The following is a 12,998-nucleotide window of genomic DNA, read 5'->3' as shown; positions in this document are numbered from 1 at the left end:
ATGGGCTGAATGTGTTCCTTCCCAAATTCATAGGTTAAAGCCCTAACCCTTAGTGTGATAGTAGATGGGGCCTCTGGTAGGTGATTAGGTTTGGGAGGGTCTTGAGGATAGGAATCCCATGATGAGTTAAGTGTTCTTAAAAGAAGAGGAAGAGACAGAACCCACCCTCTCTTGCTCTGCCATGTGAGCATCCATCTGCCAACCAAGAGAGCCCTCCCCAGGAACTGAACTGGTCAGCACCTTAATCTTGGACTTACAGACTCTGGAACTGTGAGAAAGAAATGCCTGTGGTGAAAGTTCCCCAGTCTATTGTATTTTTATCACAAGAGCCTGAGCAGACTAAGACAGGCTTTGATCCTGGTGCTCCAAAACTAAAGTGGAAAAAAAAAAAAAAAAGCAAGGTCTAGCCTAGTGGCCGTGATCATCTATTCTGAAGCCATAGAGGCGTACAACTCATTTGATTGCTGAGGTCACACTCCAACAGGGATCGCCTGGGGGGGCCAGGTGTTGTGTTCATCACGGGCACTTAGAGTAAATGACACAGTAACTCCCTAGGGGAGCTGGGTCTAGAGGGGAGAAACCGAAACAGAGTGTGCTGCACAGAGAACCTGGCACCATGTGTCATGGGGGGCAGATGGAGGGGCAGGTTGTATCAGCAAGTATAAAGACAAGGTGACAGGTGTTGGCCCAACATGGCATCTATGTGTGAGTGTGACAAGTGGCGAGAGGAAAAGAGGCTGGCAGGGTGGGGCTGGATTTCCATCTACCTGTATTTTGAGGAGAGAAAGGCCCAACCACTTGCACATGTAGAAAGTGCCCAGGCAGCAGTTAGGTGCCATGCAAGCACCTAAGGGGCTGTGGCAATCCAGGTGAAAGCTACTGGGAGCCCGAGCCAAAGCAGTGACCAAAGAGCCACACTGCTGAGCACTGACTCAGCCGAACACAGAGCTCTCTGCTTTGCTTCACCCTCACAACAAACCCAACAGCTGGGCACAGGCATCCCCATGAGGAAACACACAAGCTCACCCAGGCAAGAGAGTGGCAGAGCAAGAATTTTTTTTTTAAGAGAGAGAGAGAGAGACAGAATTTTAATATTTATTTTTTAGTTTTCGGCAGACACGACATCTTTGTTTGTATGTGGTGCTGAGGGTCAAACCCGGGCCGCACGCATGCCAGGCGAGCGCACCACCACTTAAGCCACATCCTCAGCCCAGAGCAAGAATTTGAGCCCAAGCCACCTGACCTCTGAACAGTGTGCTAACCACCCACTATGCCCTACTGCATGAAGACAGCGGGCAGCAGTGGGGAAGGAGAGCCTTATCTCCAACCTAATAGCATGTATCTGTTTCCAAGATTTTAAGAAAAGTACATCAGATTTCACTGATCACCAGGAAGATTAAACTGAGTAGGAGCTAATAAGCCCTCCTGCCCTCCACACTCTATCTCTACTCCTTTCTCTCACAGACCCCAGTGAAATCAGGCAAGACTGTGGGAGGGGATGAGACTTCTCTGGAGAAAGCAGCTGCTGTGCTGAGTGATACCACTCTCAGGGGTGAGGGCAGGGTGGGGATACCTTCCTTCTGACTCTAACCCTAGTGAGGATATTCAAGGGGACCCTTGAAGCTCTGAAGTAGGAGTCTGCAGTTGGAACACATGAAAATTAGGGTCTGACTGCCTGGGAAGGGCCCTAAGGTGTGTGGGCTGGCTCTTACCCTGGAAATCCAGGGAGAGGAGCTGGCTGATGCTCTGGTGTCGGGCAGAGGTGCATGTGGAGGGGTACAGGTGGGGTGGGATGACCTCATTCACAGATAGTTGCGTCCAAGAGGAAACATGAGGGCAATATGGAAGAGGCAGCTTGGGGTTGTCCTGACGCTTCTGTCAGACAGGGCTGCCCACAGGGTAAGAAGAGACCTCCGAAGGCAGAGCTCAGAGGTACCCTGGCTGAGGAAGAGACCAGGTCTGAGAGGAGGTTGCCAGGTGGCCGGCCACCCAGACACTACCAAGCTCCGAGGAACCACCAGGCAGAGGAACTCATCAGGGAAGTTTCAAAAAGACCAAGACATCACCCCCACTTTAACATCTGCCAGGCCCAGAAAGCAAACCCCCATCCCACTCTGCTAGGGCAGGAAATGGGCAGGAGACTCTGGTGAGTGGGGGAGAGGAGAAGGGGAAGAGAACCCAAGGCCCACATCCCCTCCCCTCCTCCAAGCCCCAAGGCAGATGGGCCTGGGCAGGGAGGACGTTGCTATGCAATGTGAGGTTGGGCATTTTGATTGTTACCCAGTCCTGTGTGATAACTGAGCCTGGATCTGTGCTTCAAAGTGAGAGGAGGACAGTGACAGATATCTGAGAATAAACAACAAAATCATTGAAATTTTGACCAACCTGAATTTTCTTAGGGAAGTTCCTTTGAATAAAGTTTAAAGGGAGGTACAAAGAGAGAAAAAAACATTTTTTGTGACATGTCATGCACTGTTGACATGCTGATTGCAGCAGGTCAGAGCACAGGGTAATTTTCCAGATACTGACCAAGAGCTGTTTGCCATCCAGCTCTTTAGATGCAACAGGAATGAACTTGAGAGGATTATGTGGATAATTGAGAAGGACAGAGGCAGACGAACATACTATATACTATGCTTCAGTCAATAAAATGAAATCTTTGCAGAAGTCTTTTCAGTATGTCAGAAATATCTCCCCACCACGCCTTGAAAGCGGAGGAGTCCATTTTCCTATTCAAGTCATCTGGGTAACCACTCCCACCCGCTATCTACTCCAGACAAGACCTTGAACTCCCTAAAGCACTGAATCTCACTGTCCCTAATGTCCTTTCCTGGAAAGATGGGGAAGGATTCTCAGGGTGATTCTACTGTGGGACCATGATAGGAAGCAAAGGGAGGGTTCTAGAATGAGACTTACAGTCCCAGACCGTGGGCTGGAAAAAGCCTCCAGGAGAAAGAGTCTTTCCTATTTGCAGGAAAGCCATGGAGAGAAGCAACCCGGGGGGTTAAGTTCCCATTCTTTTAATTTCTCCCTCCAGGAAGGAGCTCTGAGCACCAGATCTTTCCTTCCCATTCTGCCCTAGAGAACCCAATCAAGGGAGCACAAGGGCAGGCAGGAAGCACTGAAAGAGAACTGGAAGGAAAGGGGCCAGATGTCCAGCTTAACATCTCCAGGCCTCCAGTTTCTTCACCTTTGAAACAGAATGTCATTCTTCCCTTTCAGAAGTGAAAACGAAACCCCTTTATACAGAGCTATTTTTTCCTGTGTAGCATTTTCCAATGTATAAAGCTCTTTTGCATGTTCTCATTCATTTGGTCACAAACATCCTCTGGGTGGTCACTGTAAGGCCTAGTGCTAAAGAAAAGGAGACAGGCACCCAGGCCTGGTTATTCCCTCTGCCCAGTGGCCAGGGCTATTTCAAGATTGCAAGATGAGCAATGGGAACCCCATCCTCACTAAAGGTCAGGGAAGCAATTTTCCTATTCCAAAAAACTGGATTCTCCCTTTCCCTCAACAACTTGGCTGGCCCTGTCCTCTCTTGGAACCGATAGTCATGTATGGCTCTCCCTCCCGGCCTATCCAAGAGCTAAGTAATAAGTATATAAGTTGGGCAAAACAGAAGAGGAAAGGCACCTTATCTTTCTCATGAAGTGAGGGAACCACACTGGAAATACAGATTTCCACTTCTGTGACAGAAACAAATGGCTATTTTCTAATATCTGGAATTTATGAATTTGCCATTTCTTTTTTAAATATATTTTTTTATTTATAGAAGGTCACATATCTTTATTTTTTATTTATTTGTTTTTATGTGGTACTGAGGATCGAACCCAGAGCCTCATGTGTGGGAGGCAAGTGCTCTACCACTAAGCCACAACCCCAGGGCCCTATGAATTTGCCATTTCTAAGACTGTGCCACTCTCACATCCAACATTAGAAACTACATGTAATTTTACATCCTCTATGCTATAAGAAGTCTCAATATAGGTCACTAATGATCCCAAGAAATTACTGACTTTTATAATTCAATGATAGAGGCCACAAAATAATCCAGGGTTTAAAAGAATGCTTTCATTGTTCATTTGCTTATTCTTTCATGACCAATATTTCTTGAACACCACCACAAGCCATTTAATGTTCTAGGTACTAGAGTATAGCAGAAAACAAAAATTCCTTCAGTGAGCTTGCTTTCTAGTGAGGAATGCTTTCTATAAAAGAGCCTACTAGGCACCGGACAAGCAGGTACAAAGGCCCTGGGATGGTGGGGAATGGACCACAGAAATGGAGGGCTCCGTGTAGGAGGTGGGCACTGCATATGGCTTTGAGTAAAATGACAAGCTCATAGGAGGATTTGGAAGGAGAAGCTACAGGATCCATCTTACATTTTTAAAGGTTCATTCTGACTGCAACATGGAGACAGGCCTGGGGTGGGTAACAGGATATGAACAGAGGCAGAGAAATAACTGGAAGGTTTTTGAACTAATGCAGGCAGGATGTCGTGGCTGGTTAGACCAGGGCAAAAACAGTGGCGGTGGTGAGAAGAAATGAGATTCTCAGTATAGTTTCAAGGTACAGCTGACAGTGCATTTGCCGATATATGGAACGTGATAAGAAGAAAAGAGAGAATGGTGTCAAGGTTATCTGAACAAGTGGAAAGATGGAGTTGCCATTTACTGCAATTGCGAAGGGCAGATTGGTGGGGGCTGGGATAGGAGTGCTGTCTCAGATGTGTGTTTCAGAAGCCCTTGGGACACTGAAGTAGAGACCTCAGGTGCCCCTGGGTATGAATCTGAAATTTAGATGAGGTTGGGACCAAAAGTGTAAACGTGGAAGTCAGGCATGATGCCTAGTGTGCAGTCCCCAAGCCTAGCTGGGATCTCTGGAAGAAAGGGAAGACAGAGCAGTGGTCTCAGGATACAGCCTGGGGCAACTACAGTTTAGAGGTGAGGTGGGGTAGGGAGGTGAGGGAGGTGAGGGAGGTGAGGTAGAAGCAGAAAGGCTGTGTGGGAAGGCACTGCCTGCAGGTGGGAACAGCAGGAAGAAGCCAAGTGAGGAAAGTGTTTCTAGAAGAGAGGAACAAGGTACCCTGCCTTCATCCCTGCTCTGCTGATAAGGGACCCATGTATCTGGGTGAGTACATGATATGCTCCAGGATCTAGGGTAGACTTGGTGAGACACTGCCAAGTGTCACTAAGTCCTGAGGTTGGTTACTCAGAAGAAGGGAAGGATACAGTCTATCTACAAAGACAGGGTACAGAAAAATAGTCTGATGCAATGGCAAATAGATGGCTTGATTGCCAGGCATGGTGGCACATGTAATCCCAGTGACTCAGGAGATTGAGGCACGAGAATGGCAAGTTTGAGGCTAGCCTCAGCACTTTAGTGAGGCCCTAAGCAACTTGGCAAGACCCTGTCTCAAAATAAGAAATAAAAAGAGTTGGGGATGTGGCTCAGTGGTTAAGTGACCCTGATTATAAACCCCAAAATTAAAAAAAAAAAAAAAGAACTTGATTAATAACACCCAAGAGCAAACTTAAGTGAATGAGTGTCACCTCTGGAGAAAATCCCAGTGACAAGTTGTCAGCTATGTCCTAGGCCTGCTCAAAATATCAGTGGTTTTTACCAGTGACAACCAGAGGCTTATCCCAGGGTCCCTCCCAGACTTACTGAACTGGAATTTCCAGGTGGCATGGGGGCCAGGAACGGGCTACAGGAAGGCCTCATGCAGAAGGAGGAATTAAGGGAGGATGTTGACCACCTTGTGCAGTTGAAGCCAAGCAGAGCGGAAAGGTGACCTGCTGGAGGATGTTCAGGCTTCAGAGCCATCTCAGCAGGTGCAGAGAGATGGGCTGACATATCAGTGTGTAAACGAGCAATCTTGCATTTGACTTTGAAAACCAGCCAGACATAAGGTGGTAAGGCAGCCAGATCTGTGACCAGCCTGGGACTGTCAGTAAGCTGTGGATTCTGTGATCAACAACAGTGGGTGTCAAGCTTCAAAGACATCTCATGATGTGAGAGGGGGTGTGATGCAGCCTTATTCTCTATGTCCCAAAAGCATCCTGTCCAGAGTACAGACACACTCAGGGAGGCCAGAGGAGCATGACCAAGACATAAAAGGGACTCCAGCCCAGGCCTGTGAGGATCACCCAGAGAAGCTGTTTAGTCTGGAAATTCCAAAGGAACCAGACCTCCACCCTGAATTGCCTCAAGGGCTAACATGTGGAAGGACTTTTGCTGTAGGATCCAACCGGTAGATCCAGAACCAATGAGTGATATGAGACTAATTTGATGGAAGGAAGCTCTTTCCAATAGTAGGAGCAACCCAAAGAGTCAGAAATGGTAGGTAGTTTGCTGTGAGAATTATTAAATGTATGTACACTCCTAACTAGCATTTATGGTAATGTCTTGTTTTATGCACATGTATGCATATATGTGTGTGTGTGTGTGTGTCTGTGTGTGTCTGTGTGTGTGCGCGCATGCGCATACCCTTCCTACAATTGGGTAAATTCTCTGCTGACTGAAAACATCTTATCTTCATATTCCTAGATCCAGAATAGCCCTGTCACATCTATGTGCTAAATAATCTTATTTGAATGAATGAGTTCATTATGGCTGGATGTTGCCAGAGTGTTGTTATAGAGGTGATTCATGCTGCGCAACTATAATGTTCTTCCAAACAGCAGGTCCTATGATCACTGAAAAATTCCACATAAACCTGCTTTCCCTGGAGACAGGCATCCTTTGCATATTCACAGACAATTTGGAATTTAGATAAAATGAATTATCTAATAATTATGTCTAATATTCACTTTGACGATCTTAAAAATTAAGTATGATTGGTAATAATTTTTGTCACCAAAGTTTCCGTACTCCATGTTAATATATTTAGAGCCCCATCTAAGCTGAGTGTGGTGGTACACACCTGAAATCCGAGCTACTAAGGAGACTGAGGCAGGAGGATCAAAATTTAAGGCCAGCCTGGACAATTTAGCAGACCCTGTATAAAAATAAAAACTAAAAGGACTGGGGATATAGCTCAGTGGTAGAGCGTCCCTGGGTTCCACCCCTACTACTGCTAAATAAATAAATTAAATTAAATATAAAGCTCCATCTGTTTAGGAAATCTGATCCTTGCAGTGGAAATTGGATCCTTCCATCTGTGACCCAGTTTAAGGGCTTTCGCTCTAGGCTACCTTTAAATATCACCACATCTTGGTCTGGGGCATTTACTGTTTCACCCACTGATATTATCAGCTTAGCAGGGGCACACTTGCCTGCTGGCTGAGATTCTCCTCAAAACATCCCAGTGTGTAGGTTAACCCAAAGGAGTTCAAGTTCAATGGTGTGGCCTTTGTAGTTACTAAGGTCATCTATGCACATCACATCCTCCTTAAGGGAACCCCAAATAAATCCAGTCCTCTCTGTTGCATGGGTCTGAGCTTGGAACACCTCTAAAATTTGAGGTAGCTTTCGAAACCATCCTCTGCTGTTGCCTCCATGCAGGAGCCAACGTGCTGTAGTCAAGCTTCCAAAGGAAAGGGCCACGTCTCCAGGGAGCCAGAACCTGTGCTCACAATGAGCTTATCAGGTGAGATAAGTGGTCCCATTGCACAAACAAGGAACGGGCATCTCAGAGAAGTAAACCCAGTTGCCCAAAAGTCACCTGGAGGAGATGGTGAATGGAGGAGCCAGAATTTAAACTCACGTCTATTCAGGCTGCTACAATCAACATCACAGACAGGTGGCTTAAATAACACTATTATTTCTCTCAGTTCTGGGGACTAGGAAATCCAAGATGAAGATGCTAACAGCCTTGGTGCCTAGTGATGGTTGATTCCTGGTTATGTACTCTCCTGGCAGTTGTGGGTGGGGATGGAGAGACCCTTCTACCATCTCCTCTGATAAGGAAATAATCCTATTCATGAGAGCTCCACCATCAGGATCTATTTCATGCCCACAGCCTCATCACATTGGGGATGAGGGCCTTGACATTTAGATTATGTAGGGGCACAAACATTCAGTCTGTAGCCAACCCCAAAGCTTGGTTCTTTTCCCACATAGCCACCAAGAGTTAGATGGGGATCCTCCCTTACCAAAATGCCCTGGTGCTCCTCTCATTCCTAGAATACACCCAAACTGGTCTCTGCCTACCTCTCCAGTCATAGCCCATATTTCCTGTCCTTGCTCCTTCCTGTCACTCAGTGGAATCACCCAGGCCCTGCCTCAGGACCACTGCACTTGCTATCCCTCTTCTGGAATGCTCTTATCCCATTACTCTGCACAGTTCTCTTACTTTCTCTGATCTCTGCTCCAATGCCACTTTCTCAGGGAGGCTGTTGCCAAGGACTCCATCTAGAAGAGACTCCAAAAGTAGCCCTCACTCTACACTTAATGTTTCTGAGCCCACAGTCCAATTCCAAGCACTCACCGGTACCTAGGTGCATATTCTTGGCCAATTACCTGCTTCCGGTCAATGTCCCACTAGAATGAAAGCTCATTCCCTGTTGTATCCCCCACGCCCAGGTCACAGACATGCAGCCAGTGCTCACAAAACTGGGTTTTTGTGTGGCTGAACACCTTTTTTATTCTCTGCTACTCTGATCTGGTCCTTGCTCATGAAGTTCTGCTACACAGTAGCTAGGTGACTTGGCAGGTAACTCCAGGCTTCAAGAGAAACACTGTGTCACCCCTTGCTCTGGATTTGTGAGACTAGAAGTTTGTGATTTTATCAGAAAAGAGACATTTAAAAGGCAACGAATGAAATAAAAGATAATTATATTTCATCAAAAAACCCTATAAAATGATCAACTGTTTATTGCTAGAATAGGCAATTAGTTCATTTAATACCTCCCAGCAGTTTTTCAAAGCAGACAGAAATGGACACTTATTAAAGGAGTTATAAAAAGCTGTGTTATCTGGCATTTAACAAACCAAAGGGTTTTTAAAAGGGAAATTTCTGTGATTCCACCAATACAAATCCCTAAGCTTAACTGGGATGAGGTGGAAGCTAATCATAATCCAAGAGAAGATTAGTATTCAATGGAAAAGTTTCTGGAGATAAAATTATCTGTTTGGGGAACTTAATTTGTCTTACTTCATGTAAAATCACAGTCCTGCCTCAGAAGCATGCAGGGCAGGTTCATTTTCCAGAAAACATTTTATATACTACAATGGCATTTTGAAATAAATCTACCTCTTTTTTTTTGGGGGGGGGGGTGCCAGGGATAGAACCCAGGGCCTCGCACACGCTGTGTAAGTGCTCTGTACCTCTGAGCTGCACCTCTGCCAAGAGCACATTTTCAAAATTCAGTATTTGAGTTTTGTTTTAGGAGGTCTATCTGAAGGTATACCTGCATGTTGTTTTAGTTGTGGAGATTCCCACTGGCATCTGAAGGCCTTTTGTTTGCTGGAACTTCTGAGTGTCTCTCTCATTTTTATCTACTGATAATGGTCCTTAATATATCTATCACTTCAAAAGAACTTTTGGCTTCAGGCCTGATCAGGCTCCAGGGTGAATACCCAAGAGATGAAGCAATGGTCTTCTGGGAAAAGTTCAGCTCACTCCTTAGTTTACAAGAACTTTTAACTAACCAAACACCCTTGCTCTCTCACCAGGTGGATGACAGCGAGGCTTGACTGTAGCAAATACCAGGACAGATCAAGGCTGCCGGCACTTTCACTTCCAAACAAGGAAGATTAAAAGGGTTCGCATTCATTTTTGAATTCTAGTGGTGGCCTTAGTAAGGGAAGTTGTAGAGAAAAATTAAAAGATGCAATGGAAAGTCTAGTGGAGGTGTTAACTTGGGGCATCATCCTCACAAGTATGCTACTTGGAACAGAAACAGGCCCCAGCACTGTACCAGCCCTCTGTAACGCAGAACACGGTACTCTGAATTTCCAGATTTCTCCCTTTACTGTACTTGGCAATTGACTTTGAACATTTCTTAATACTTAGAATTAGCATCCACCTATTTGCATTTTTTAGCATCATTGATGAGTTTATCTGATCTTCAAACATGAATTTTTATCTGGCTTATTTCATAACCCATGCTAATAATTTATCATACAACACACTAAAAAAAAAAACATGTTTTATGGCTTGAGTCATCTTCTAAAGGGTTTTTAAAAAGTAAAGACAGAGGGGGGAGGATACAGGTTGTTTAGTGATATTTTCAAGCATTACTAAAATTTTTGTGCCTGAGTAAAAAATACGGGAACATGGATCTCTGGCCAACTGATTAAATTCCAACCACATTCTCTGTTGCACATGAATATTGTTACTTTGTAATTATTTTAATGCAGTAATCATTTTAGGGTCCATCCCTATAGAGTCTTGGCAAATGTAACATTCATCTTTCAAGAATTCATTCTTTCATCAAAGAGCCATAATTCTTCACACTCTGCGGCTGTCGAAGACAAAAAAAAAAAAAAAAAGACATGTCACGTACAGACTCTAACCAAAATGTGAGCATTTTCATGATATTCAACTTACTTTTTCATTCCACGCCCACAGTCCAATTCCAAGAAATGCTATTCCCAAAAACTGAAAGAAAGAAAGAAAGCAATGTCAGTATGAGGGTGAACACTGTATGTTTGCTAATACAAATAAGACTTCAATCAATTCTTCTGTCACTTCACCTGATTGGAAAATGGCTTCCTCTAAATCACCTTTACCAGGAAAAGAAATTCCTTAATCTCTCTGCCTTCAATTATTACAACATTAAGAAGGATGCTTAGAAGTCATTCAATGTAAAGAATAATACTTAGGTAGAAAGGTAGACCCCTACCCTATACTGGGGATTAAACCCAGCAGCACTTAACCACTGAGCCACATCCCCAGCCCTGTTTATTTTTTTATTTTGAGACGGAGTCTCACTAAATTGCTTAGGGCCTCACTAAGTTGCAAAGTTTGGCCTCTAACTTGTGATCCTTCTGTCTCAGCCTCTTGAGTCACCAGAATTCCAGGTGTACACCCTCACAACAGGCATTAGGTAGAATCTTGAGTGAAATCAGTTATCAACAATGCAGAATGCTACTTCTGGGGGTAGGAGAGAAAACTGTGGTATTCCCATGAATCTAAGCCTGACATTCACCGGAAAACGGACAAGCAGCGCCTGAAGTCAGAGGAGCCACAATCCTCTCCTCTCCATCATAAACGGCAAGGGCACCCAGTTCCCCTGACAAGTTCTTTATCACTCCTTCAAAGGCAACAAGAATCTGATCAAGTTCAATTCCTAGACTCTTTTATTTTTCAGAAACTTAAATTACTTAAATTGTAGGTCAGACAGCTTCCGTGCCTCTTCCTGGTCTAAACTCAGTCCTCCAACTCCACGCATCACTTGACGCACCAGCCCAGCAGAGGCGCAGCTCGTACACACCACACATCTCACAGTTCTGCCAATTAGCTGCACTGAGGATGGGAAAGCGGGTGACAGGAGGGGAGCAGCTGATAACTGGGAAGACTTTCCACTTTCATTAATTCTCACTGTATCCCATCGGCTCTAAGATGCACATTTTCCTCCCTATATCTTAACAACTCTGAAACTGGAATATGTCTTAAAGTTGATGGTATCTTATAGCTTGGTCCCTTCCCAGGATAGTACTTAAAATAATGGGGTGTCTTATCACCGGGATGCCACGGATTGGGTGGCACTACTCAGGGCTGCCCACCCACTGGGGCCCTGCTTGGAGCTGGTGTAAGTGGCTATGAGGGAAGATTCACCTCCCTCCCCACCTTCGCTGTCAATGGTGACTCTGGATTTCCTTTCCAAACACTTAAGTGAACAGAGAGTGAGAAGGTGACAAGCAGGGGAAGTCTGATGGAGGCAGCACACACTGTTTGTTTTATTAACATCTTGATTAAGTTAAATGTCAGGCCAGCTGTCCAAGGAGAGGATTTGCAGAGAGCATGAGAGTGAGAGTGGTTATTCTTTAGGGTTTCAGGGAAATCCGAGAACTGTCCACCTGGAGGGGGCTTTGCTGCTCACAGCAGGGAGTTACTGACATTTTGGAGGCAATGGCTAATAAATCCAAACCGGGGTGGGAAAATAGTAGGAGTAGAGGGAAAGAGGGGACTGAAAGAAGACAATTAACTACTCTGAAATGTGGCCGTGTTTTTAAAAGTAGAACTTCCCAAAGCTCCCAACAATTATCTGACAATAAATAAGAGAGTAGGCAATACATACATAAACCCCTATCACAGAAAAGCTTCAGCATGTCCTTGATCTATAAAAACCGAAGACCCTGTTCTTCCAACCCTTGCTCCTATAGAATGTTTAGAAATAATTCTTGTTTTCATCACCCTGGCAGAAAAACTGTGGTCAGAATGCTATTTCATGTGTCATTTCGGATCCCAAACAGCAAATGTACCCAAATAAAACAACTCAGTATGTTATAGTCATACTCATAGTGTTTTATGGTCATACTTATCATGCAAATAGAGGATCAACCGACAAGTGAACACACAACACTCCACAGAACCTAAACAGCACCAGCGTGCACAGCTGAAGCTCTGACTTCACTCACAATGACATCAAACTCATCCCAATGACATGGCGACTTTTTAATGTGAAAGCTCTTCATGGACAGTTGTTTGGTTATCTCCCCTGATGCAACACATAGTCCCTGCAAGCAATGGGTGGGATGTGGTGGCAAAAGGCATAGTGGTCAATTGTCCCTCTTGATGCTGAAGAAGGCAGAAGGTTACTGGTGAGGGCCCTTATCTAATTGCCAACATTTGTTTGTGTTTATTAGTTACCAGGAGCTGTGCTTAGTGTCTTGTCAGCAATACTTCAGAACAATTTCATTTTGAAATAGACACTATTTTTACCCTCTGTTGTAGGAGAGAGGAAAATGAGGCTTAGAGAGTTTGCGTAACTTGTTTAGAGGCACAGAGCCTCTAAGTGGAGGGGCAGACGTTGATTAAGATGGGCACGTGTTCTCACCACTCCTGAGAAGTGCCCATCCCCCCCAACATAAAAGTTGCAGCATTTAGG

At 44.9% G+C, this 12,998-nt stretch overlaps 1 protein-coding gene across 1 annotated transcript in view; it reads right to left on the bottom strand.

Moving 5' to 3' along the window:
• The window catches only part of Tspan5 (tetraspanin 5), a 164,208-nt gene that overhangs the window by 23,767 nt on the left and 127,443 nt on the right, over nucleotides 1-12,998 (bottom strand). The window contains exon 2 of the mRNA XM_027926686.2: nucleotides 10,496-10,546. Coding sequence (XP_027782487.1) covers nucleotides 10,496-10,546 — 51 coding nt within the window. The remainder of the gene's footprint in view (nucleotides 1-10,495; nucleotides 10,547-12,998) is intronic.

The sequence above is a fragment of the Marmota flaviventris genome, chromosome 7 (genome assembly GCF_047511675.1).
Source record: "Marmota flaviventris isolate mMarFla1 chromosome 7, mMarFla1.hap1, whole genome shotgun sequence".
NCBI lineage: Eukaryota > Metazoa > Chordata > Mammalia > Rodentia > Sciuridae > Marmota > Marmota flaviventris.
This window is presented reverse-complemented; position numbering and strand designations above follow the sequence as displayed.